Below are 26,988 nucleotides of genomic sequence, written 5' to 3'. Positions count from 1 at the left end.
TGCACATCGGACTCTTCACACCCACTGGACTCATTGGAGGCATCAGAAGGGGATGGCGATAACATACCTTCCTCCAGTTGTGACATCGGCATCCATCTCACCTTCGCTGGTGTGAAGCTGGTGGGGTTCTTTAGGTGAAGCCTCCGTTGGTATCTCCATATTGTGTGCTAGCCCCGCCAATCCCATCTGCTTCAAAGTGCTTTCTTATTTTCAAATATGTTGCACGTGGCACAGTCCTATTATTTGTGCTCCGGCGAGCAACACAGGTTACAGACGTTGTGGGTGTTAGAGTAGGCGTACTTCGCCCCACACTGAGAGCACATACTAAAGAGTGTCCTTGCCAGCCTCCATTACCCGGAGACCAGCAGTCTCAATAGGTGTTGAAGGCAATGATGTCGAAGTTGGTTGCTTTCTGATTGACTCCTACACGGTTCCAACTGTTTTTGCTGTCGATTTCCAATCTTGTTTTCTCCATTAAGTATCTAATCTAACAAAAGGAGCCATTCAACATGCACATTGCCTCAGGGTGGAAGAGCTATGACGCAGACCATAACAGACTTCCTCAAGAAAAACAAATTGCAGCGTCCGGGCCCAACACTAGATGGCAGGAGTGTGCACAGGATGTGTTTCTGCAGCCAATACATTCTACAAATAGAGGCATTTCTTTAGAGTTGTAGTTGCTTCTGAAAACCCTGTTTGATGGTAGAAAATGAAGCATGGATATTAATTCATCGAAATACACAGCATTTCTATCTTTTAGGTGTACCTTTAGTGTACTAAAAGTATCTTCTAAGCACAGATCTGAAAACCTATGTTACTTAGCACTTGTATAGAATTTGTATAGCATGCATCTACCACTCTTAGAAAAAAATGTCATAGTTCTATGGAAGAATGATAAGTCCCAGCTGTGAGACTTTGTAATGAACGCAGCCATTAAGACTAAGTATAACATAGCGCTCCATGGTGTGAGACATCTAGGATACAAGGGTGTCTACCGTATTGTCTACATCCCTTCTAAGATATGTCCCACTCTAGAAAATTCATAAACTCCCTAGATCTGAAGAGCAAAATATACCTGCGATGTTGAGAACTCTGAAAAGTGGAAGGGAGATAAGCTGTTTTCACTGACTGACATTCAACTCAAAGATAGGAAAACCGTTTGAATTCTTAAACACTTCAATGTCTTGAGCAGTCATCTGAAATCGGTCACGTTGGGTTGTTTGAGGTACTTTTCAGAAGTCAGGTCTGGTTGCAGGGATGGTGCCAGAAGGATTATTCCTTTGTTGAGGATTTGACAATGATGAATTTTTATAAGTTCCATTTTGGGAGTTGACTTGTGAGGTGTAGATGTTGATTCTGTTCTCGAAGTGTTTTAGGACTGCTCCATAGATTGCTTACTGTTACACACACACAAGTTTACAGGCAATTTTTGCTTTGACATAGAAGTATTTTAAAAATGCACGCGAGCACTGGTTCAAACATACTGGTTCTGTTAAGTACAGTTGATTTTGCTCAAGACATTAGAATTAGACTTAAAAATGGAATCTATGCAGGGTTAACAGTATTAAGGGATTAGGTACATCTAGCTTGTCACAGCAGTTCTTATACAGTGTCCAGTTCTCAGTCTAATCTGCCAAAATCGTGGTTCTTTTTGACATGTTAGGAATATAATAAACAAGCTTCAAAATTAGAAATACTTTAAACAAATAATTTTATTATATACATCCATGAAATACAGATCTCTTGGCATTGCAGACAGGTTTGTTCCATTCTACCAGACTTTAATCTATTAAAGGGGGCAGGGAGTGGTGGGATTGGTTGTGATGAAATGTCATCACATTTTAAACCACGAAAATGAGACAAGAAAAAGGTTTGGAAAAGACTACTAGGAAGGACACAAGCTTATAAGAACAAATCTTGAATCAGACATGATTAAAAGTAACAGGACATTTTGTATTAAAACAATTACAATTAATAATATTTAGTACTTCAGACAAAAATGTACGATGTTGAACAAAAATGTGAACCAGGAAACAAATTAGTATGACGTATCAAAATTATACAATCTTGGATAGCCAACACTACAAAATGTTAAAGTAACAAAGGATTTATGGAATCTATCTCTGCCCACCATCAATCTAAGCTAAAAAATATACCTTCTCTTTTACCTTGCCCAGTATTTAATTTCCAGTGATTTCAATTTAAATATGGCTGGGATAGATGGGATAAAGAAGCGTACCTGCTCCTAATAAAGTGTAAGATATATGCCAGTAAAATGTACTTCTATTTCTAAACATTTGGAATGCTGATACAATATACTGCCACATTTCAGAAACTATTTTTTGGGTTATAATGGCAATTAAAGACCCTGGAAAGGAGGAATTGTGAAGTCTGATAGGTTTAGTAGACATTCAAGTATAGGACTGATTGGGAAGATCGCAGAATGAAAAAAGATCTGTATCCAGCTTTAGTAACAAAATCAATACTCATTTTCATATTCTAAATATTATATTTATTTGCTTTGCTATTTTTATAATGAACAAACAGTAGGGAATTCTTAAATTAATTGGGAGTAGGTATAATGGTAAAAAGATACCATATATAAGAGAACAGCTGCCTGTCTTCTTCACAGAAAGACTTTTTAAATGTCATTGAGAGAGTATGCAGGACTTGAACTAGATTTTCCAGCCATCTAAAATGCTTTACAGATATCTTGTTCAATTATGATGCACAGCATCACAATTTACCCTGCTACATAAAGTTGATCTAAATGATGCCGATCACTCTTGCTGCAATAGCAGGTTTGAGATTATGAAATAAAACAAATCTGGTAATCTATGCTTATTTCAGAGTTAAAAGTGGATTCAGGTTGTGCAGAATATACTAGTTTCGAATGTAAGCATGTGCTGTTTTTTCCTGTGAAAAAAAACCTGTTAAAATAGGGTCAGAATACATTAACAATGGAATGTACTTAAAAAGAGCGTGCATGCTTGGAAATAGACTTAACAGTAACTATGGGCAAAAGAGTGTTTCATATCACGCATAAAGATGATTACATTATGTTATGGATATACATAAGGAGGACATACATTGTAAAGATATTGACGGGCACAAGTTGACTTCCCGTAAATCTTACAAACATGAGCCACTCCAACGCATCATCCTCATCTTGGCAGAACGTTTCTCCTTCTCCAATGTTACAGGTGTCACAGTCACTTCAATTCAATGTACAAGTTCTGCCCATACCAAATCACTCGCTGGAAGTCTTGATAACCTCAAAGGGCCAGAGAGCGCCTACAGTACTACTCTCTGAACCAGTACATTAAGATCAAAGAAAACAACAACCATCTGAGTTTTTTTCAGTCTTTTCATGTTGATTTCTGCCGATAATGAAGAGTAAGATCACCTCCACTCTTCCAAATGAAGTGCTTCACAGTTCGAAGGTCCATATTGGGATCCAATACCTGAGAAAAAGAGCAGAATTTAGTCTTTCTGTATACCTGTGTTACTAGGGGACTTTGCAGTTTAAACCCAGCACAAATGAAATGATAAAGTAGATCTATAAAGAACTACGAAAAAGATCTGAAAATCACATACTTTACATTCTATTTCTACCAAGCATCTAACGTTTGAAAAGCAAGGAAAAGTTACTTACGAATTACACCGGACACCCTGAGGATTACAACTTCTTGAATTGTAGAACAAGTTACTTACCTTCGGTAACGATGTATCTGTAAGAAACATTAGTTAGTTAGATTCCTCACCTTAGAATATCCCCAGGCGTCAGACTGGATCCGGAAGATTTTTCGTCAGCAATACCCCTTGCGCGTCGCTAGGCGTCGTCTGCGGCTCCGCATCCGTCGTCGGCGTCGTGCGCCGGAATGACGTCGGAGTACTTAGACGCCGCCCTCGCGCGCTGACGTCAGTTCTTGTACATAGCTTTCCGCGCCAGGAACGCAGAGCCATGCAAAGACCGACACTGGTGCCAAAAATAAAATCTAGGGGCCTGAAAAGGACAACCTTAACCCTAGATGTCAGTTCGCAGAACGGGGAGGATGGGTGGGTCGGTGAGGAATCTAACTAATGTTTCTTACAGATACATCGTTACCGAAGGTAAGTAACTTGTTCATCTGAAAGAAACACGTTAGTTAGATTCCTCACCTTAGAATAGATACCCAAGCAATACCATCCCCGGTGGTGGGTCTGCGAACCAAGATCACACCAGAAAGTCCTGGAGGACAGAACGGCCAAAGAAGCCATCCCTCCGGACTTGGCTGTCAAGGCAATAATGCCTGGCAAACGTGTGTAACGAAGCCCACGTCGCCGCCTGACAGATGTCCTGCAAAGGGACTCCCCGTCCCAAAGCAGTAGTAGCCGCTGTGGCCAGAGTAGAATGGGCGCGCAGCCCAACAGGAGGGTCCTTTTTCGCCAAAGAATAGCAAAATATGATACACAAAACGACCCACCGAGGGATGGTCCGTTTGTGCACAGCTTTCCCCTTCTTAGCGCCCACGTACCCAACAAAAAGCTGGTCGTCCACCCGGAACTGTTTCGTGCGGTCCAGATAAAAGGAGAGCGCACGTTTTGGGTCCAGACGGTGGAGCCTCTCTTCCTCTTTGGAAGGATGCGGAGGCGGAAAGAAGGTGGGCAAGGTGACAGACTGCCCAAGATGAAATGGAGTCACCACTTTCGGAAGAAAGGAAGGACGAGGCCGAAGGACAACCTTGTCCGGATGAACAGAGAGAAAAGGAGGCTTTGAAGATAAAGCCTGGAGCTCACTCACCCGTCTAGCCGAGGTGATGGCTACCAGAAAAGCAGTCTTAAGAGTCAGAAGACGAAGAGGACAATTGTGAAGAGGCTCGAAGGGAGCGCACATCAGGAATGTCAAGACCAGATTCAAGTCCCACTGAGGCATTACAAAAGGGACAGGAGGGAACGTGTGAGTAATGCCTTTTAGAAAGCGTGTAACCACAGGGGACTTGAAAAGAGAAGGCTGATCAGGAAGCCGCAAGAAGGCGGAGATGGCAGCAAGATAACCTTTCAGGGTGCCCAGGGCAGAGCCCTGCCGGGCCAGAGAAAGAAGAAAGAGGAGAACCTCAGAAAGAGGGGCGGAAAGGGGATCCACAGCCTTTGCTGTGCACCATGCCACAAATTTGTTCCACCGGCAGGCGTATACCGTCTTTGTGGAGGGACGCCTGGCTGCCAGAATGATATCACAGACTTCAGGAGGCAAGTCAAATGGCATCAACTGCCGCCGCTCAATCTCCACGCATGGAGGTGGAGGCTGGACAGGTTCGGGTGGAGGACCGTCCCCTGCTGCTGCGACAGAAGATCCTCCCGAAGGGGCAGACGTATCGGGGGATCGGTCAACATACTGAGTAGCTCGGGATACCAGTATCTTCGTGCCCAATCCGGAGCCACCAAGATGACTTGGGCCCGGTCGTGCCTGATCTTCTTCAGCACTCTGGGCAGAAGTGGTATAGGCGGAAAGGCGTACAACAGACCGCAACTCCACTTGTGACGAAAAGCGTCGCCGAGCGAGTGCCGCCTTGGAAATTCCAGCGCGCAGAACTGCTGACATTGCGCGTTCTCTTCGGTGGCGAATAGATCTAACCAAGGCTCTCCCAACTGCTGAAAGAGACCTTGCGCCACTTCGGAGTTCAGACGCCATTCGTGATCCATCATGCACCGGCGGCTGAGTTCGTCCGCTCTGGCGTTCAGAGAGCCCGCCAGATGTTGAACCACTAGGGTGACGCCCTGGTGTTCCAGCCACGTCCAGAGGCGCAGAGCCTCCTGACAAAGGGTCCACGACCCCACCCCGCCCTGTTTGTTGCAATACCACATGGCGGTGGTGTTGTCCGTGAACACCTGCACGACACTGCCCCTGACAGAGGGAAGGAAGGCTTTCAGTGCAAGTCGGATCGCTCTCAACTCCAACAGGTTGATGTGGAGACGAGACTCCGCCGGAGACCAGAGGCCTCTGATCTCCGCCTCTCCCATATGGCCACCCCAGCCCAGGAGGGACGCATCCGTCACTACGACATGCTCCGGTTGGGGAAGGGAGAGGCTCCTGCCCATGACCCAATCGCGGTCCGTGAGCCACCACTGCAACTGTTGTGCAGTGCCCTCCGAGATCAAGACATGGTCGGACAGGTTGCCGTGATGCTGGGCCCACTGAAACTTCAGGTCCCACTGCAGAGCCCGCATGCGCCGCCTGGCGTGATGCACTAGTAGGATGCAGGAGGCCATCAGCCCCAGAAGCCGCAACACTAGCCTGACCGAAACCCAGGATAGAGGCCGAAAGATGGGAATCAGGGCCTGTATATCCCGGACCCGCTGTTCCGGTGGATAGACCCGGAACTGCGCCGAATCGAGAACTGCTCCGATGAAGAGGAGCTTCTGAGAGGGACTCAGGTGTGACTTCGGCACGTTGATGGAAAATCCCAGCAAATGCAGGAGATCCGCCGTAGTCTGGAGGTGGGAGACGACTGCCTGGGGCGAGCCCGCCTTCAACAACCAGTCGTCGAGATAGGGGAAGACTGGAACCCCTGATCTGCGCAGATGAGCTGCGACCACCGCCATCACTTTCGTGAACACCCGAGGGGCACTGGTGAGGCCGAAGGGGAGCACGGTAAACTGAAAATGCTCTTGGCCCACCGTGAACCGCAGGTAACGCCGGTGGGCCGGCAGGACGGGGATATGGAAGTATGCGTCCTGCAAGTCCAACGCTACCATCCAGTCTCCGGGGTCTAGGGCAGCTAGAACCTGAGCCAAGGTTAACATCTTGAACCTTTCCTTTCGGAGGAAGGCATTGACGTTCCGGAGGTCCAAGATGGGGCGTAGGCCCCCTTTGCCCTTCTTGGGAACCAGAAAGTAGTGGGAATAACAACCACGACCTACTTCTGGACTCGGAACGCGCTCGACGGCCCCCTTGGCCAAGAGGGCCGAAACTTCCTCGCGGAGAAGATTCAAATGATCCCCCGAGATACGGTGGTGCTGCGGTGGCATGGCTGGAGGGGTCGACTCGAAGGGGAGGGAGTAGCCCCTGCGGACGATTTGCAGCACCCACCTGTCCGATGTAATGGACCGCCAGTGGAGCAGGTGATGGCGAACTCTGCCGCCCACTGGCGTGGAATGGGCCTGAAAGCTCGGACTAGGAAGGCTTTGAGGCGGATGCTGCCGGGGTGGATGTGGGCTGACCACGTCGTCCTCCAGATCCGCCACGGCGGAAACCACGTCCGCGACCGCGCGCAGGTTGGTTCTGCGGCTGGTGGCTGGGCGGACGTGAGGAGGCGCCCCTTCCTTGGCCACGAAAGGGGCGAAAAGCGGAGGTGTGCGCCCGCGGAGCCGAGAGGCCCAAGGACTTGGCCGTAGCCCGGGAGTCCTTAAAGCGGTTCAGCGCACTGTCCGCCTTCTCACCAAACAGGCGAGTGCCATCAAAGGGCATGTCCATGAGGGTGTTCTGGACATCCCCGGAAAATGACGTGGACCGCATCCAGGCGTGGCGGCGGAGCGCCACCGTGGTGGAAATTGCCCGACCCAGCGAGTCCGTGGTGTCAAGCCCACATCGTATGGCGTGCCGCGCTGCATCCCTCCCATCGGCCAAAGCCTGGGTAAGACGTGTCCGGACCTCCTCCGGACACAGGGGCAGCACGTCCTCCACCGTATCCCACAGAGAATGGGAATAACGGTCCAAGAGACAGGCGGTGTTTAAAGACCGCAGGCCCAAACTAAGGGACGAGAACAGTTTCTTGCCAAACTGCTCGAGTCTCTTGGAATCCCGGTCCGGCGGAGCGGTCGGGAAGGAGGATTGGGAGGTAGAGGCCTGGATAACCAGACTCTCGGGGTGGGGTGTTGGGACAGGAAACTGGGGTCGCCCGGAGCAGGGCGGTGGCGCCTGGCAACGTTCCTATCCACAGGAGGAACTGTGGAGGGCTTGGACCAGATGCCCTGCAGAACGTCAGTGAGGGCCTCATTGAACGGCAGCAGAGGCTCAGTGGAGCTTGCTGCGGTTTGAAGCACCTCAGTGAGGATGTTAGTCCTCACAGCCACGGCAGGCAGCTCGAGCCCAAGGGCTGCGGCCGCCTTGCGCAGCACCACAGAAAATGCTGCACCCTCCTCCGAAGCCACAGTCGGAGGAGAAGTGAATCCAGTGTCTGGCGAGGTATCTAGACCACTGGCCTCCCCCAGTTCATCTGCCCAGTCCTGTGAAAGCTGCGACTGAACAGCCATAGGGTCCTCGAACCCCTCCCAGTCGCCCCCGTCGTCCGATTCCTGATAAACAGGAGGAATGATCGGAGCCGGACTGTAGAGATGATAGGTCTCAAGCGGCGCCGGACGTGGCGTCGGTCGACGCCGTTGCGGCGCCGGGTCCGGAATAGGGCTAAACTGGGGTTGGACGCCGTCCGGAGTCGGCACCAAAGGCGGCGGCGGCACCGGAGGTGTAGGCGTCTGCGCCGGCGGCGCCGGTGACGGCGTCGGTGGTTCATGCGCCGGCGCCGGTGGAGGAGTGGTTAGGTCAACCGGCGTCGACGGGGGCCCAGGCATGGGCCCCGCGGGGACCTGCGGCGTCCAGACCGGAGTCGTCGACGGCGCCGGGGCCGAAGCCGCCGGCAGGCAAGGTTGCCCAGTCGAGTCCGCGGGGCCCGAAGGCGCGCCAGCGGGCGTCGACGGCGGGGCCAGGCTCCTCATGGCCGAGAGGAAGGCACTGACCTCCGCCGGCGTCGCGTTAGTCCCAGGGACCGGAGGGTATGGGGACGGGCGCGGCGCCTGCGGCTCCGCCGGAGCCGCGGGGGTGGAACCACTTGGACCCTCGGCCGAGTCGCGCGACCGGCGAGGGGAGTCCGAAGAGCGATGTCGCCGCTTGGACTTCTTAGAGCGTTTGGACTTACCCGACGACTTGGAGCCCGACGATCGATGGTAGCGTCGGCTAGGGCTCCGCGAGCGATCCTTGGACCTCCTCCTGGACCGGGATCGCGCACGACGCGGAGCCGAGTGGCGAAGCTCGAGAAGCTTGCGGGACCGCTCCCGCCGAGCCTTCGAAGTCAGGGCCTGGCAATCGGAGCACGACTCCGCGTCGTGGTCGGGGCCTAAACAGTAGAGGCACCGGCGGTGGTGGTCGGTCACCGACATCAGTCGATGGCAATCCTCGCAAGCCTTGAACCCAGGCATCCTACCGGCACCAGATGTCGACAGACAAGGATCAAAAGTGATCAAAAAAGATTTAGTCAAAAAAGACTAAAAGGGGTAGCTCTCCCGGATCTGCGCTTACTGGCGCGGAAAAAAGAAGAACTGACGTCAGCGCGCGAGGGCGGCGGCTAAGTACTCCGACGACGTCATTCCGGCGCACGACGCCGACGACAGACGCGGAGCCGCAGACGACGCCTAGCGACGCGCAAGGGGTATTGCTGACGAAAAATCTTCCGGATCCAGTCTGACGCCTGGGGATATTCTAAGGTGAGGAATCTAACTAACGTGTTTCTTTCAGATTATATATTTTTTCAACTTTACAAGGATTATTGAATACCTCTGGCAGATTTGCTAAGAATTATGTATTTTAAACAGATGGCACAAATTAATGCTTCAGAGCACAACATATTGAAGTCCCTCATACAGCACAATCTGACACCAACAGAACAATACTGCAAAACAGGAAATGGACCAGGACACCCTGTCCAGATCAGCACAGAAGGCTGGGACTGTGGTGTGAGGAAGAAACCTAAGAATCTCATGCAGAGGCAACCCCAGAAAGGCCACTGAGCTACAAGGCCTTACTAATGGCAGAAACGCTACACCAATGTCAGCACCATAATATAACAAGCATTTGCAATGCAATAGGTCTTGCATTTTCTATATTTTGAGATATTGGTGTAGTAAATGACAATGCCTTTGATTTATATATTTTTAGGTCTCGCCTGACCCAGCGCATGCGCTGGTCTGGTGAGACTTTTTGCGAGGGCTCCAAAAAATGCTACCATGGCCAGCCTAGAGCTACAGTGCATATGCGCGCGCTTACGAGCAGAGGCGCCATATGGCTTTCCTCGCCATGCGCATTAAGCGCAGCACTCGCAACACGCGATCACTTTCGCGGCTGCGTCACTTTTGCGGCCAATGCTTGTTGTATATTGATGTTTGATGTACCCGAGGCCTAGCGTTCAGATATATGTGCAGCCCGGACTTCATTCTGTGAAATCCAATAAAGTGCTGCCTCTTTCAATGGGACTGTGTTTATTTGTGTAAGGGTCTGGGGTAAATTTCTTGGACTATTACTTAAATCTATACGACAACAAACCTCAAAGATAAGGGGTCAGATGAGAAAACCGTTCAGTGGCACGGAGATTACCTGACCGTTTGCTACGTATTCTCACGCATTCTCTACACAGGATGTGCGCAAGCACATCTTAAAATTCAAAACTATCACTCGGGGTCCTGCTGGGCTCAGGGAAGCCTGCTCACAGACCCCAGGGCGGCAGCTGGTCACAAGAGCGCCACACTGCAGGAGCAGCGCATTATATATTAATTATGCCTGGAAACTCCAGCTGTCCATCTGTGGCTCTGAGGTAGCACGCAATGAAATGGCCAGAATGAATAAACACGCCGGAATGTTTAGCTATGTTTAGGATACCACTCAGGACCGGGCGGCAGTGTTTATTTTCTAAACAAAAGCGCTCTTTCCCTTTCAGTGTGATTCTTTCGCCCACTTTCCTTTTGGGATACTTTTGTCTTTTAATACCATTTCTTCAAAAAAGAAAAAAAAAAAAAAAAAAAAAGACTGGCTAGAACACCATGTGGTTGCACTGTAAACCGTACGTTTACAGCTGCTTTGCTCATTTAGAACATTCCATAAACTGCAACTAAATTGTCTTTATATGAATTAAAAGCCGCACTCTGTGTCCCGTAGAAAGTTCACAGGCACAGAACAGCATGACAAAAACATTCCCACGACGCCAGACTCAATTATCTGCATATGAGCAACGGGAGAGGATTCAACCAAAATTATTTCAGTAACTGCACGCAAGCTCAACAAACTTAACAGCGCGTTAACATGCCGAAATACAATCTGCTCGATTCGAATCAACATTAAACCACTGCCTCAAAAAGGTAACAATAGTAAAATGTCTTTCACTCTCACGTCGACGTCTTGCATACTCGATGTTTTTATCGTTTGTGTAACTAAATAGTACATTACTTTTTTGTATAGATTTTCTAAAGCAAAGTTATAAGGACCCCATCGCCCCCCCCGTGAACTTCCATGCCTTTTGTATTGCTTAACTTTTACTAAATGCTGGAGTAGCTCTGCCTTAGCCCACAGGTGCACACTGTTTAACAGGAGTACTTCCTGGTGCCAGGCCAGCAATATCCCCAATCTATAATTCCATTAGAATAAAATTGCAAGTTATACATTTATACTGTGCAAGTTGACACAAAGCATCTGCCAAGGATGATGGAAAAGAAAATCACAATGTCTGTTATGAGCCCCATTTGCTTGACACTAGGCCCCTTAGCGGCACATAATAAATGGATGACTTTCATGGAATGCCTGATCAAACTCTGTTTTGCCCTCTAAATCTATCTAGCCTTTTTGCAAACCGTGCATGTGGCACAATTTGAATAGAGATATCAAATTGCAAAAAAAGTCTGTGTCCCCGCTAGGGGCAAGCTAGCACAAGCACGACGGCTTAAAAACAGCTGTGTTCATTAGGTCGAGCCTAGCGCCGGAAGTCCAGAGGATGCTGCAGCGCTTTCACTCCATCACGCTTTCACTTTCGCGGCCGCAAATGTTTTTTTATCCTGTACCCCCGGTAATGCCTGTCTCCTGTTGCCACACAGGGGATGCAGCTACCCTTCCTCCTTCTATGCCAGGGACCTGTAGCCTCCAGCTCCCCCTTCTGAGCATCAAGCGCCGTTTTTTTAAACCGAATCACATGCTGCTGCCTGGTTTGTCTACATGCACACTAATTCACACAGGCAGAATTACTCAGTACAAAATGACTCCTGTTCACTTGCCAGTACTGTCTTGCTCCGCCCCACCTTCCCCCTGCCAAATACAATAATTCCAAATACTGCTTATTATCATATCAAACTGACTTCTCACATCTGGGATAGCAGGGACACCTTCCACAGTGACTAGTGCTTCACAGAAAATAATTATCGGCTAGCGCTCAGAAGCCTTGAAGCTATGATTGAATGACACCGCACTTTGATGTCCCGCTCGTCTTTGATGCTATGCGTTCCAGACACTGATTTCATAAGAGTCACTTGGAGCTCTAAACTGTGACGATCTTTATTTTGGTCATTTCGTCGGCCCGGAAGGACTAACATATCCGTAAAACTCTCTTCTTTTACAGTTTGGGCATCGTTTGCGGTGAAGGATAATACCATATATTTGGTCACAGTACCAATATACAAATATCAGGGAGGAGCAGAGAGCAAATCTCCGAGATGTTGGGCATTCTCCTATCATAAAGGAAGCGTGTTGGTGGGGCCTGTGGCGTCTAATGCACCATTTAACCCTATATCCGTGGGCACCTACCACAATAATGTATGGGATGAGTTTGTTCCGTTCCCGTTTTTTAATTTGATATAAAACTCGAATCAAAACTCGAATCACTGCCATCAGACTGTCTGCAAGCGCTCCCCATTTGTTGGTTTTAAAGGATACGAGTTTAAAGGAGGATAAAAGAATTTGCCCAAGGTCACACAATTTGCTCAAAGAATGATGCTGAGATTGGATTTTAGGTCCGTTGTCAGAAATTAGGCACGCGTCTATACCTTCTATGTGTTCATGTTTGCAAGCTTCCCAGCAGTGAAATACAGTTGGAGTGCCAAGGATCAGGCACATCTGTCTGCCATTAGTGGTATATGTGTGCCCTTGGAACACATATACCATTGCTAGGGTTTTTGTAGTGTGCCCATTCAAAACTTGGCCGCATGAAGCATGCTTTCTCGTGAACACCAACCCTTGCTAGGATTGTGTGCAGCGGAGAAATGTCTCTCTGTGCCTCTCGGACACCTAACAAAAGAGTTCCCTTGGTCAGCCAGTATCGGTCCATGCCCGGGCATGTCAGGGGACCGGGGTCCTTGCACTCGTTTGGTTTGTCCTGAATAAGCAGGGGCATTGTGAATACGCTTTGGGAGGTTGGGTCCATCACTGAGAAGTCAGTCTCCTCTTTAGTTTTCGTGAGTTCTGAAAATGTATGTGTGTTGTATGTACATTGCGCATTATGAGTCAATGCTAAAACCTGAGAAGGAAAATACAGCCATTAACGAGTCACTGGATTCTAGCTCCCATGAGGGAGACTTCCTCCTTCACAGAAAAGAGCAGCCCTGCAATCCGGCCCACGATCCCACCCCGGAGATGTTAAATATTTTCACACTAAAGCAAACGCACTAGTACCATCTGTGTTCATCAGATTGACCCACGCTGTCTTTTGAGGCTGTGCATGATATGCTCTCCAGGGTAGTGCAATACTGTGCTGCATGCATGTATGGACTCGGCTGCAAACCAGCTAGGGCTTAGAATGCTACCTCCTGTAGGGATCTGACAGCCTGAATTAGCCTGAAAACCTTCATCTACTGCCACTACAATTGCTATTTAACCACCCTTCAAGCATATTTGCCCCTCACTGCACCACACTAGCACCAACAAGGCAATTAGCGTCTGTGGTTGACAGTTTTTTCTTTCTGAAGACCGCTTAGATTTTAAGTTGACTCATGTCTGATGATGCGCTTCTAACAATTCTGTTATTTATAACCAACCTCGTCTGTTGAGTTTTCTTCTTATAAGATTGGCCCTCCTGGTTCCAGCATGCTATGTGTTGTTGGACTGTGTAGGCATGTGAGTGGGGATAATGAGTGGGGATAATGTGTGGCATGGCTAAACACTTATAAGGTCCCAAAGGCGAGACCTATTGGCTATGCCAATGCTTGTTTAAACCTGCAAGCGGTGTGTAAACACACACTTTGTACTCAGTCGTTGATTACGAAAAGCAAGGCTGGGAAGTAATTGCAGTTCTTTTACTGCCAGCCTTGCTTGTAGCAAATGCGAGACCTATTGCATTGTAAATGCTTGTTAGAAAGATGTGCATGTGTGATCAGAAAGATCCAATGGCCAATGTGAGCAGTCCCATCATCCCCTGCTGAATGCTGTGGTGGGCGTAAGCAAAAGTATTAATGACTGCTGACCACACCAATAAATAAAAAGGGCAGTAGCAAAGCACCTCCTAAGTACATATATAGGTATTTTTTATTTATAAGATTTGTTTACATGAGGCAACCACGACCTAACCAGTTATGTAGGCCTGACCTAAAAGTAATGAATGTCTGCTGTCAAACGTAATTCCACAGACAGTACCCAAGCGATTGCCAACACACATATATAAGCAAAACGTATAATACTGGTATTCTTATATGTATAACGGCAACGTGTTGCACTGCTCTCAATATGCTAAATAAGCGAGGTAATGCAAATTAATTAATTAAGATCTACAGGCACAGAGATGCAAACTGCTACTAAAAACAGAAGCATAGAGGAGATCTAATAAGAGAAAGTGAAATAACAGGTGGTGTTATAGTTCCTAAGCACCATGCAGAGAACAGCGTTTTATTCCAGAGTGAACAGGTAATAACGATAGGGAGAAACGGGGAGAAGAGATCTCAATGAAAGAGAATACATTGGGACCTGTTGAGGGAGGATAAAGAGGAGAGGGTATGAGGAAAAGCTACCCACTAAAGCAATTACAAGAATGCAGCACTTCTCCCACTTGTTCCAAGGACAGGTGTTTGACGACTGCCTTATGTACAAGGCCTTTGTATGCACACCTTAGGTTATGGAAGAAAACACCAAGCTAGTGTAATTCTGGCGACAGACAACGGTGTTGGGGGAGGGTAAGGGAAGGGGGGGGGAGGGGGAGGGGAAATCAAGGGACGACTCTGCGCTGCCCGATTTTGGAGACACTTTTTGGACATGTTGCTATGTTATGCCTGTGGAACATAGGATCTACAATAAACACACGCACGACCTTGTGCCGAATTCAGGCTTTATAGAATTTCATAAATTAAAGAGTCGGCACAGCGCCATAAAACGGGACAAACATCTGCACAGTCGATACACACCGGAGACAACCCAGACCTTGGATCACTCCCTTATAGGGTTGGCAATGCTTCAGGCTAGTAATAAATATAGAAATTTTCGATTGTTAACACTGCATAATGTAACAGAAATAGATCACAGGATATATCATTAAAAACACCACTGGATAACGTATTTCACACTTTTAGACACAAGAAATAAGTCTTCCACTCAATGGTCCAGGGGACACCGCTCATGTTTATGGTACCAAAATAACTCAATAGTGAGAGTGGTTGAGAAGCAACCGTTTCAGGGATGGTGAAAGCGTCTACTAATTTGCATGGTGCCATGCTCTACACTCACCGGGGTTGAGATGGACGTATGCACGGACCCCTGGGTCTGTCCCTATTGCCAGAATGAACTTGAACCCAGTGCTTGGTACTCAAACTTCCCCACCAACCCCCGCAGGAGCTTGGCACAGTGTTCACATCCCTGCTATCGCTATTGTGAGCCTAGCTCAAGCAGGGGCGACTCCTTGGCAGGGGAGGCCTGGAGAACAACAGTATTCCCCAGGCGGACCTTATCCGCGGACTTAAGGAAGAGACAGTGCGGGCCAGGACGGAACTGGAACGCCTGAAGCTCCCAACACTGTCCGTGGGCTGGGCCCTTCTTGTCCAGTGACCGCCCCAGGTTTGCTGTGCCCCGCACTGGCCACACAACCCTCCCCGCATACCTGTATTTACCACCCACGGCAGCCACTCTCCTCCTGCGAACAGAGCTGCAGAACCACAGCAGGGCTTGCCTGGGCGGAAGTGACGCAGCAGAGCTGGAGCATGCAGGCGAATTGATAACAGCAGAGAGCTCGGCCCCAGCAGTGCTCTGTAGAGGCGAGAGCGGCGGTGGGAGAGGCTGCACAATGCGAAACATACACGCAGGGAGAGAGAGACGGGCGGCCTTTGCCGAACAAAGGGGCTCTAATGGCGAGTGCTTCGCATCCTGGGGTGCCTGACTGCAAAGAAAGACAAGTGGCAGCGATTGTCCTGGCACCTTAAAAAGTGAAAGCGCGCACTGCGCTGAATGTAATAAGAGCACATTGTGCCTCACGTAGGACAAACTCATTAAAGAACATAGTGCTTACGAGTAAGAAACGAAGTAAAGGGTCCAGTAGCCATGGGAGGATACAAATTGCGACATTGACGTCACTAAGGAGGGACTAAAGGTCTATGAAGGAATTAGGCACCAGCATTTATGAAGGTCAGAGACAAGAAAAATGTGGGCGGGGCTTCTCCTCTGTACAGTTCCTATACCAGATGACCAGAGCAGCGCTTGCGCGCTAGCACAGGCTCAACCTAAAAATGTGAGGGCGGCATATAAATTATAGCATTGAAGAGAACTACTGCTACAGGCTACTAACATTTTATTCTACAGTGGTGGATCATGCACACATTTCAATTGTCCCTTGTATAAGGTGAAATGATCTTATAGAGAAAGAAACAAGTAGGGAGCCCAGGCTTGAACTAGGTTCTGCAAAGGGCTGCAATCGCCCATCTAAAAATAGCAATGCAGTAGCAACTACTGATCACTGTTCAATTAGCCTATTGACAGCTCTCCTTTAGTGAAATATTTCTCCACAACAGTGTTCCAACATCTGCCCTTTAAAGGTATTATTCTCTAATCTACAAGCATAAAGAAACAGAACCTGATGCATGCTAAAACACTTATACCGTTTGGAGAGTGTCCTTATTTCGTAAAGCAACAAATAGTTGGTGTGCTGAAGACCCTTTGTTCCATCAATGCAGTAACACCTTTGTGCCACACTAATTGTAGACCAAGGTATTAAAAACAAAAAAAGATGTTTTACATGAAAATCAGAAATAAAGTTTTCATTAATCCAAGACTAGTCAAAACGACAACTCTGTTTTTAGGTACAAGTAGCACAAAACATTAGTGAACAAAAGATGTTTTGATCATCCCTTTTATCTTTTGCCCCTCCCCCCCGCAGATCTGCATGCATTTTGAGAAAGTTGTGCTAGAAGCAGTGTGGCACCTTACTGCCAAACCTTTAAGCAAATTAGTGAAATGGGGTCAAAGTTATTAGCACATAATGAGTACGTTACTTACCCTGTAAGCATCTGTTCGTGGCATGTAGTGCTGTTGATTCACATGCTTTGCATACTCCTGCCATCTGGTGTAGGATCCGGATGAGTGCAAGTTGTTTTTCTTTGAAGTCTTTCGATTCACAAGTTCCTCTGACACCTCTTGGTGATAATGCGCATGGGCATCGACTCCACTGTTAGATTGTTTTTCCGCAGGCGGGTGACAATGGAGTGTAAAGTAAGTGTAGTAAGGAGATGTCTATGTATAGCAAAAAAATAAGGTAAAGGTAACTGCAATGGCCACAGGTGTCCAGGGAGGAAGGTAAGTGCATGTGAATCTTCACCACTACATGACACGAACAAAAGCTTACAGGGTAACCTAATCCGTTCGAAGCATGTGTAGCTGTAGATACACATGCTTTGCATAGACTGTAAAGCAGTGCTTCTCAAAGCAGTGGCTAACATGTGGGAGTAGCTGTTATTTGAAAGAGTGTTCATAGCGCTGCCTGTCTTACATTAGCTTGTTGGCGTGCTGGAATATCCACACAATAACGCTGTGTAGGTGTGTGGTGCATGTAGCTGCTTTGCATATGTCAGCTAGTGCGATGTTACCCAGGAAAGCCATGGAAGCCCCTATTTTTCAAGTAGAGTGTGGTCTAGGGGGTGTAGGTAACTATTTTTTGGCTTTAACGGAACATGTTTGAATGCACTTAACTATCCATCTGGCTATGCCAAATTTGGATATAGGTTTTCATTTGCTTTGTTTTTCTTTAAGTTTTAGTTATGCCAATGTAGTACGTGATGACTCCTTCGATATCTAATGTATGGAAAGCCCTTTCTGCAACTGAGTTTGGTTGTGGAAAGAAAACGGCAGCTCAATAGATTGGTTGAGAGGAAAGTGAAAGAAGACCTTGAGAGGAATTTTGGGCTGGGGCGGAGGGCCACCCTGTCCCTGTGAAGTTGGAAGAAGGGTTGTTCTAAGGTTAATGCCTGGAGCTTACTAACACGTCGTAGTGATGTAATAGCAATTAGAAATGCCCCCATCCAAGAGAGAAACTGGAGGGGGTAGTTATGTAGGGGTTCAAATGGAGAACCTATGAGTCTTGTGAGAGCAACGTTCGGATTCCAGGAGGGTGTAGGTGGAACCTGAGGTGCAATCACTCTTAAGACCCTCCACGAAGGGTTTAATAACTGGTACTTTGAATAAAGACAGGTGTTATCTATTTTGCAGATAGGCAGCTACTGCTGCAAGATGTAATCTAGTGGATGTGAATGCAAGCCCAGAGAACTGTAAATGTATTCGGTAAACAATTTTCCACCTAATCTGACCCTGGTAAGTACTTTTGTACATCCAAAATTGGCTACTGGTGTACCCTTGTAAGTCCATAGTATATGGTACTAAGGTACCCAGGGCATAAGTACACTAGGGGTCTCCCATGGGCTGCAGCATGCATTGTGCCACCCATGGGAGTCCACTTAAACTGTGACTAAAGGCCTGCCATTGCTGCATGTGTGAGTTGGTGCTTGCACCTCTCACGAAAGATACGTTTCTTTATATCCAAGGTCACTACATTCAAAACTTATAAGCCACCCCTATGGCAGGCTCTTCAGTCCTGAGGGCAGGGTGCTTGGTTAGCAGTGTGAGGATGCCCCTGCATGAGCAGGACACCCCTACATACCAGGGAGTAGATTCTTGTAAGCGCGGTCAGCTATTTTAATACATATAGTGGACATCAGTCATTACAAGAGGCTTAATTATATATAGGCTGCACTGAACCCGGTCATGTTTGGTATCAAACATGTTGGGATCCTACCCCAACACAGATTCCAGTGTTCGAAGTATGATCCATGCACTGGGAGGGCTCTCTTGGGGTATTCCCATACTACCAGTAACAGCTTTTCAGGGTCTGACAGCAAGCTAGAGCTACTGCCGACCACAGACGCAATTCTGCCCTCCTCCTGCTAAGCAATGCTTGAGCAGGGGAAGGTAGAACAGTAGGTTTCCTGTCACAGGGAGGTGTGACCACTTCCCAGACTGGACTTGGTGTATTTGGCTGGGGTGGGGATGCTTGTCTGCGCCACCAGACTGCTTTGAAGCATTCTCCGGCTTGAGCCAGTTCAGGGAGCTCTTGCTTCCCGTTCTGACACAAAACTGGAAAAAGGACATGGTGTATCTTCCCCTATGTCCACCCTTCCTCTGTGAGGGACCAGAGTCGTTCAAACCCTTTCCTTGGGGTACTTAAGGGCTAACCTGTGGGTGGCACTTCAGATTCGTCGTGGGACAAGACTCCAGCCTGAAACCATGTCACTCTTCTACCATATGGACACTTGGACTTCGCTTGGAACCGAGACTGCACCAAGAAAGACTCCCGCAGCTCCTGGTCTTGCTGATCTGCAAGTCTTCGTCGTCATCTGTGTCTGTGCTTCTTTCAGGATCTTCAACAGACCTGTGGGCATCAAGGACACCCAAAGTAATCTCCCTTCGAGTGAAGGACTCGCTCTCCTGCATCTGCAGGCAAAGCAGTTGACCGGTCATCTGCTCGCAACATCCCATAAACTTCGAAAGGCTCAGCAATACAGGTGGTGGTTCTGCACCTCCCTCGAGGCCTGACCTGTCCTCTCTGCAATTTTGAGGCCAGTATCCCTCGCTGGAACCGAACGCCTGTGCACCGCGTCAACTTGCAGTTTTCAAGGATTGTTGGCTCTGCACTCCAGAGATCTTCGGGCTACAAGAAGCACCAGCCTCCAGCATCTCTTCCTGCCAAGTACAGCCCCCTCAACACATCCTCTGCACCGTGGTCTTCCTCCTTGGTAAGCTGCTGGAAGTCCTCTTGCGACTCTTGTGCCTTCGGACTGTGTCTCCTCCTGAGGGTCTTCTACTTCAGCTGGCTTTCCTGCTTGATACGGGCCCGCTCCGACTCTCCTGCTAGTGGTGAGTACCTTGAACTTTGCTGGTCCCAATGTTGCTCCTTCTTTGTTCTCCACACCAGTTGTATCTACCAAGGCTTGTTGGTGCTCCTGTTGGACACCGAGCCCTTGGTCACCGAAATCCAATGTGGGACAGCTCGTGTACAGCTCCTGGTCTTACTCAGTGCCACCTGGCTCACACAGCTGCAGCAACAAGGGTGTCTTTAAATAACCTAAACTGTCCGATATCAGTCGGCATTACTTTTCCATGCCTCCTGGTCACTCACAAGTTGTGTTGTCCGTCTGGACTATGACAGCCTTGCCGATCAGGTGAGGTAGGAACACTTTCAATGTTAGGTGAACAGCTTGAAGCTCTAGGTAGTGGATGGGGAGAACTTGGTGCTTGGAATCCCAAAGACCCTTGACTGTGAGGTATTGTACTTGTAAGTGTGTACCCCAGTCTGTGAGAGATGCATCCATTGGCAGAGTGATGTGAGGAACGGGATCTAGAAAAGACCGCCCTTTTTTCATAGGTTGTTGGTGGTCCACTACTGCAGAGAGTGATGAGTGAGGCTGTTTATCAACAATAGATCTTGTAATTGACCCTATGATTGAGACCACAGTTGCGCTAGGCATTCCTGCAAAGGGTGCATGTGTAGTCATGCACGTGGTACTATGGCAATGCAAGAAGCCATGCATAGGAGCCACATGACTATTCTTACTGGGAATTGCTGATTGGGTTGAAATTGGAATAGCAGTGTTTGAAAATTTTGAATTCTTGCTGTATTGAGAGAAGTTAATCCTAGTTGCATATTCAGGTTAACTCCCAGATACAGCTGAATTTGTTGAGGTTGAAGGTGAGATTTTGTTAAATTGACGCTGAAACGCAACTGATGGAGAAGATCTATGGTAGCTTGAGTGTGTTGCTGGCATAGATGAGCAGTAGTAACCCGAAAGGTAGGACTTTCAATTCCTGCTATCACAAATCGTAGGTATTTGCGATGTGGTTTAGTCGCCTTATATCTAAAATGGGCCACAAAGATCAGTCCTTTTTGGGGATTAGGAAGTATAGGGCGTATACCCTTGATGTTGTAGAGGGACAGGTTTTAAAGCTCCCTTGAGAAGAAGAGCTTGAACTTCCTGTTTGAGCAGTGTTTGATGTTCCAGTGACAGCCTTTGGGTGCGAGGTGCAATGTTTGGGGGGGTTGCGATGAGCTCCAGACAGTAACCATGGTGGATAATGTCCAACACCCACTGGTCTGATGTTATTGCCTGCCTTTGGGTAGAAATGTTTGTTTACAAGCCCAGACAGGTTTTATATGGTATGGGGGAAGGTGAGGGAAGTCACTGTTTGCTGGTGGGTGTTCCCCGTGCAGGGAAACGCATGTGCCTTCACCGTTGGTGTTGTTGCCTCTGTAGGAGTCTTTGTACTAACCTCCGTGGACGAGCACTGATTTTGGCTAGGTTGGTAAGATAAGGAGGTTTCTGGAGTTGTGTTTTTGGAGCCTCCATGGTAGCCTGAGCAGGGAAAGGAACCCCGAGGTGTAGGTGTCTGAAGTGCCCCCATGGATTTCGCAGTTTGTGTCTTTTTCAATTTTTTCTAGGGCCTCGTTGACGTTGGGGCCCAAAGAGATGTACCTTATCAAAGGGGACACTTAGGAGGTTATGTTGTACTTCTGGGTTGAAGCCTGAAATACGCAGCCAAGCATGGCGGTGGAGCAGGATGCTAGTGTTAATTCCTCATGCCGCTGTGTCGGCAGAGTCTAGGGCACAACATATAGAGGCATGCTCTTCTATGATTCTTATCGAGCACATGGCTACCCGTAGGCCTCTCAGCACTAGAACAGTCTTCATAATAGCCAGTACACTGCTGAGGGGGGCTTAGTTGCTAAAGAGTCAGGTTTTCAAGGCCTTTTGTGAAGAGAGTTCATTGGTCAGCTGACGCTGTTTAAGTGGGAGTGTGTTCCAGAGTTAGTTGGCCAGAGGAGAGTGAATGGCCTCCCCAACAAGATCTCAATCTTGGGAACCTGCAGCAGATGGGCGGAGGGGAATCTGAGCGACCTCCTAGGAATGTATGGCATGGCTAGTGACCATAGCAGGAGAGGACCTTTCTTGTGAAGTGAACTATGCAAAAGACATAGTGCCTTAAATTGCACTCGCTGCTTAACTGGGAGCCAGTGTAGGTCTTTCAAGGCATTTTTGCAAATTGGTGGCTTGGAAGATGGATAAGAAGCCAGGCTGTGGCATTGCGAGTGACTGCAGTCTCTTGATCAAGTATTGGGGGGAACCGAGGTAGAAGGCATTACCATAGTCAATGCGTGAAATAAGGGCCTGGATGATTAGTCTTCTGGTTGAAAAAGGAAGGAGATTAATAACCTTTTTTAACAGTCTAAGAAAAGCAGTTAGCGGCAAGATGTTTGGCCTGGTGGTCCATCATGAGGCTGGCATCTAGCCACATACCAAGACCCTTTATCATACATTTGAGGGTAGTAAGCCTCTCCAGACAGTCAGGGACTGGGATTGGAATATTTTGCTGAGATTATTGCCCACTATAATAACTTCTGTCCTGTCTTCATTGAGCTTCAGTTTACAGTTAGCTATCCATTTGGCTACTTCCTGAAGACATTGGGCCAGGCTGAGATGACTAGAGCTGGGATCGGGGGAGATTGAGATAACCAAAGAGTGTTGTCAGCGTAGGAGACCAATATCAACCTATGGGAATGCACAATATCAGCTAGGGGGAGCAGGCAAAGTTTTAAAAGTGTGGGGCTCAGGGAGGACCCCTGATTCACCCCACAGCTCAAAGGGAGAATGTCTGAATAACATGAGTGATCTAAAACCTGGAATGTTCTAGTCTCCAAAAAGGAAGAAAGCCATTTCAGTGCACAGCCATCGATGCCCACTTTTGATACTCGATAGATGTGTGGCATGATCTACCGCATCGAAGGCCGCACTGAGGTCTAAGAGGATGATGACTGCCGATCCTCTTTGGTAGAGCAAATGTCTTGATTCCTCGACCCCTGCCAGCAAAGCTATTTCTGTGCTGTTCCGAGGTCTAAACTGTATTTGAGAGGGGTGGAGGATTTCGTTGTAATGCAGGAAGGCAGAAAGGTGACGGTTAACATGTTTCTCCAGGAGCTTCAAGGCTCCTGGTAACAGAGAGATCCGCTTGTAGTTAAACAAAGGGGATCAAGACTGGACTTTCTTTAAAGTGGTTTCCATTGTGGAGGGACCTGCCCCCAGAAGAGGGAGAGGTTAAGCAGATCCACCAAGGATGAAGCAATGCTATCAGACCTTTGCCTGAGAATGTGAAGGAAGGCAGGGTTGAGAGGAGAGCCTGACTGTATTGCCCTAAAGAGATCTGTGAGGAGGCTTAACGCATTGTCAGAAAAGAAGGCAAGAGTTTCTTTTGGCTGCATTAAGGGGCCACCTGAGGGATCCTCAAGGTTTGAGCTGTTGGGGAAATAATAGCAGATGTCCAGAATCATCTTCTGAAATAAAAGAGCCAGATTACTACTGTGCTTTAGCAAGTCTTCTGGGGAAAAGAGAGAGCTTCAGCCCTGTGATGTCTTTTAGGATTTGAAGGATCACTTTAAGGGAGTTGTTGGAGAGCTCAATTTTGGAGGAAAATAGGCTGATTGTGAGGCCTTTATTTTCACATGATAGGACCTAATGGTTGTCCTATACAGAAGTTTGCTGGCTTAGTTATAAGATTTTCTCTCCAGATGCTTGCAAACCATTTTTAGGGCAAATAAGTGGGCGTTAAACCAAGGGGACTTTTTACTTCGCTGAAGGTTTTATGCCACCTTGCAGGAAGGACCATAGCCAATGAGTTGGTGATCAACTCATTAAAACTGCAGGTGGATGACATAACCTGGTCAGATTGCTAAAGTTTAGTTGCCTCCTGGACAACTGCCTAGTCCTTAAAGTGTTATCTATGTTTGCCCTCTGCAACAAGTTCTTGTCCCCTTTTCCGGTACTCATCTGGGAGATGTTGGAGGAGCTCCTCTATTTTGTCCCAGTAAGCACGGGAATACCTGGCCAGCAAAACCTTGTGAGTTGGTGATACGCCAATAGTTTGCAGTTTGGACTGCCACCATTTTCCCAGCTGCATCAATGCACTTGCTCTCCTTGTCGGGTGGGGGCGCATCACTGCTAGCTTGAGTGATCTTTCACAAGCGCTGGTTTTTACTAGTGAATCTGGTGGTACCTGTCCTCGGATATAAATGGGATCTGAGGGAGAGGGTATTTAAATTAAAAAAAATATATATATCAATTGAGAATGATGTTTGCATGTTTAGCAATGGCCGCCAAAGTGGACTGGACTGGAGTAAGTCCTATGTTGATGTTTATGTTTGTAAATGGAGTATTTATGTCCACTGAAAAGTCGATGCCTCTAGCAATTGACGAAGGCGATAGCCGAAACGCGTTTTGCTGTAAGCTGGTCCAAATAAAATAAAATTGGACAACTGTTCCCGTGAGTGCTGGTGCCTTTGTACCCGGAGCCTTGACTAAGTGCGGAGTCCGTCGCCGCATAGAAAGCACCCGACCGCGAGTGAAGGGGCGTGACGGAAATGTGAGCTCGATTGAATTCCTCTTCACCGCCGCAACGAATCTTGCAACATTGTTTCACCGCGTGGAGAGCCCGTTACTGTAGCCGAGCAGAGGAAGACGTGAACTCCTTCGCGTTTGGACTCGTACTTGGTGAAGGGATTCCTGGAGCGGGTAGGAATTTGACATTTAAATCCTTATAACTGTGTACTGAACTGCGGCAGGTCGAGGGAACAAACAGCAGATAACTTTGATTTTCACATAAGAGTTATGTTCAATGTAGAGGCGCGACGTGAAGTGGCCAACGAAATATTTAAAAAGAGAACCGATACTCGTTCAGGTGGGAGCGATATTGACGGCGGACAAAATGGGACCCGTGGGTCCAATGCTTTGAAGGAACAGTTTGCACATTTAGAAAGACTCCACGAACGTCAAATACGAAAATGGTGGGAGGCCACCTCGCTACAGCACTATATCGATGTGGAAAGAGTCCCTCGTGGTCTCAGAATCTACACCATTCCCGCCTACGAAAACCCGAACCCCAAATTGTTGGAGGAATGGGCGGAGCACACAGCGGCCTCCTCTAAGGGCATGTTATTGATATTGATCAAGTTCGCCTGGAGCAATAGGGACACCACGCTACAGGAGATTAAAACATTGGAGGAGGAGATTGAAAAACAATGCGACAAGAGTAAATTGGAGGAGTTCAAAGAGGGTATGAAAAAACGTATCACAACCTATGAACTCAAAATCAGACAAAGGAAACAAAGTAAGTTCGAGCGCGATGAGCGAGATTACGAGCAAGGGCGCGTCCTGACTAGTTTGATGAATATTATTACATTGAATGTCTACATTATGTATAAATGCACTGTTGAATCGCTTTTTTTACTGATCTGGTCTTTGATTCTGTGAGAATCATATTAACAATAAACATTAATGTGAATTTTTTTAAAAAACTGTTTTGGCTATACTATTTGGACACATTTTAAATATCAATTTACTAATCACGTCAATTGCCTAGGAAGTTATTATTGCATCGCGTCCTGACTTTTGCCAAAAGGTATGATTTACCTAGAAGACAATTACTCAGTCGCAAAGGCAAAGCAACAACTGAGCAACGCGACACATCAGAATCAGAAGTTACGGATGCAGAGTTGAGTAGCGATGAAAGAGAAATAAGACGTGCTGAAGACGTAGCGGCAACACCTTTTCACAAGGAATTTCGCATTATCCGGGAAACGTGGGGCAGAGGTGGAAGAGGCAAACCAATGCCACAAAGGAAAAAAGCAGACGCAGAACAAGGAGGGGCGGCTGGAGCAAGCAGCAGCACCGCATCTCCTCGGATCACCCGGAGCAGGAGAGGGGCGAGACGATAACAACGGAATCTCTTACAGTGGTGAATCTAACACCGAGAACACTAACCGAGGCTGAATTAAAAGTTCTCCAATACGGATTAAGTTTCTGCCCTTCAAAGAGATCTGAATACACGCAAACCAAGATTGATTTGTTCCGATTTGCGCGAAAAATGAAACTCGCAAAATATTTTCAAGGCAAAAAATCTACAAAAGAGAAAGAAACACCATCTACCAGTGAAATGGAAAATCTCACAGCTGGCGATTTGGAAACATTGGCAGTTATGGAAGACCTACAGCACGAGGGTGACCCCAGACAATTGATCACAAAGAAAGGAGTGGATCAATCGGAGATTATTCAAATCAATCCAGGTAGCCCATTCAAACCAACGTCTAAATTTGTGCCGATGATGCCGGCTGACTCTATTGATACATTCACAGAGGCAGTGACACTGGATTTGATTAAACTAAGAGGAAGCAACTTGGACAACAGAAGGAGGGGTAACATTACTGAGAAACAAAAACAGGCGATCAAGGATCTACAGAATGATAAATCCATTATCTGTAAACCATCTGACAAGGGGGGCAATGTCGTCTTGATGACCTTTGACTATTATCAGAAAGAAGCACTGAATCAACTTAATGATACATCCAGTTATATGAAGATAACACGCAAAGAATTTGAGAGCAGTGTAATATCTTACAGGAATCTTTTGAATAGGTGGTACCATAAGGGGATGCTATCCAAAGAAGAGTATGGTTTTTTGGAATGTAGGCATCCGAAAATTCCTACATTTTACCACTTACCAAAGCTACATAAAGACCCTGTTAACCCCCCCGGTCGTCCAATTGTTTCTTCTTTGGGAAGTCTAACGGAACACATGTCCAAGTATGTTGATTTCTTTTTGTCTGAACCAGTCACTAAACTCACTTCCTACATCAAGGATACCAAGGATTTTTTGAAACAAGTACAAAATGTACATTGGGAAAATGACTTTGTAATGATGACCCT

The 26,988-nt window shown here is 47.5% G+C and overlaps 1 protein-coding gene across 2 annotated transcripts in view; it reads right to left on the bottom strand.

The window, feature by feature from the left end:
• Positions 1-1,694: 1,694 nt before the first annotated feature.
• Positions 1,695-26,988, bottom strand: part of WDR48 (WD repeat domain 48) — a 589,407-nt gene continuing 564,113 nt past the window's right edge. For both annotated transcript variants that reach the window (XM_085632038.1, XM_085632039.1), the window contains exon 19: positions 1,695-3,464. In XM_085632038.1, the coding sequence (XP_085488164.1) occupies positions 3,369-3,464 (96 nt within the window). In that variant the 3' untranslated portion in view covers positions 1,695-3,368. The remainder of the gene's footprint in view (positions 3,465-26,988) is intronic.

This window comes from Triturus cristatus, chromosome 10 (genome assembly GCF_964204655.1).
Source record: "Triturus cristatus chromosome 10, aTriCri1.1, whole genome shotgun sequence".
Classification (NCBI taxonomy): Eukaryota; Metazoa; Chordata; class Amphibia; order Caudata; family Salamandridae; genus Triturus; species Triturus cristatus.
This window is presented reverse-complemented; position numbering and strand designations above follow the sequence as displayed.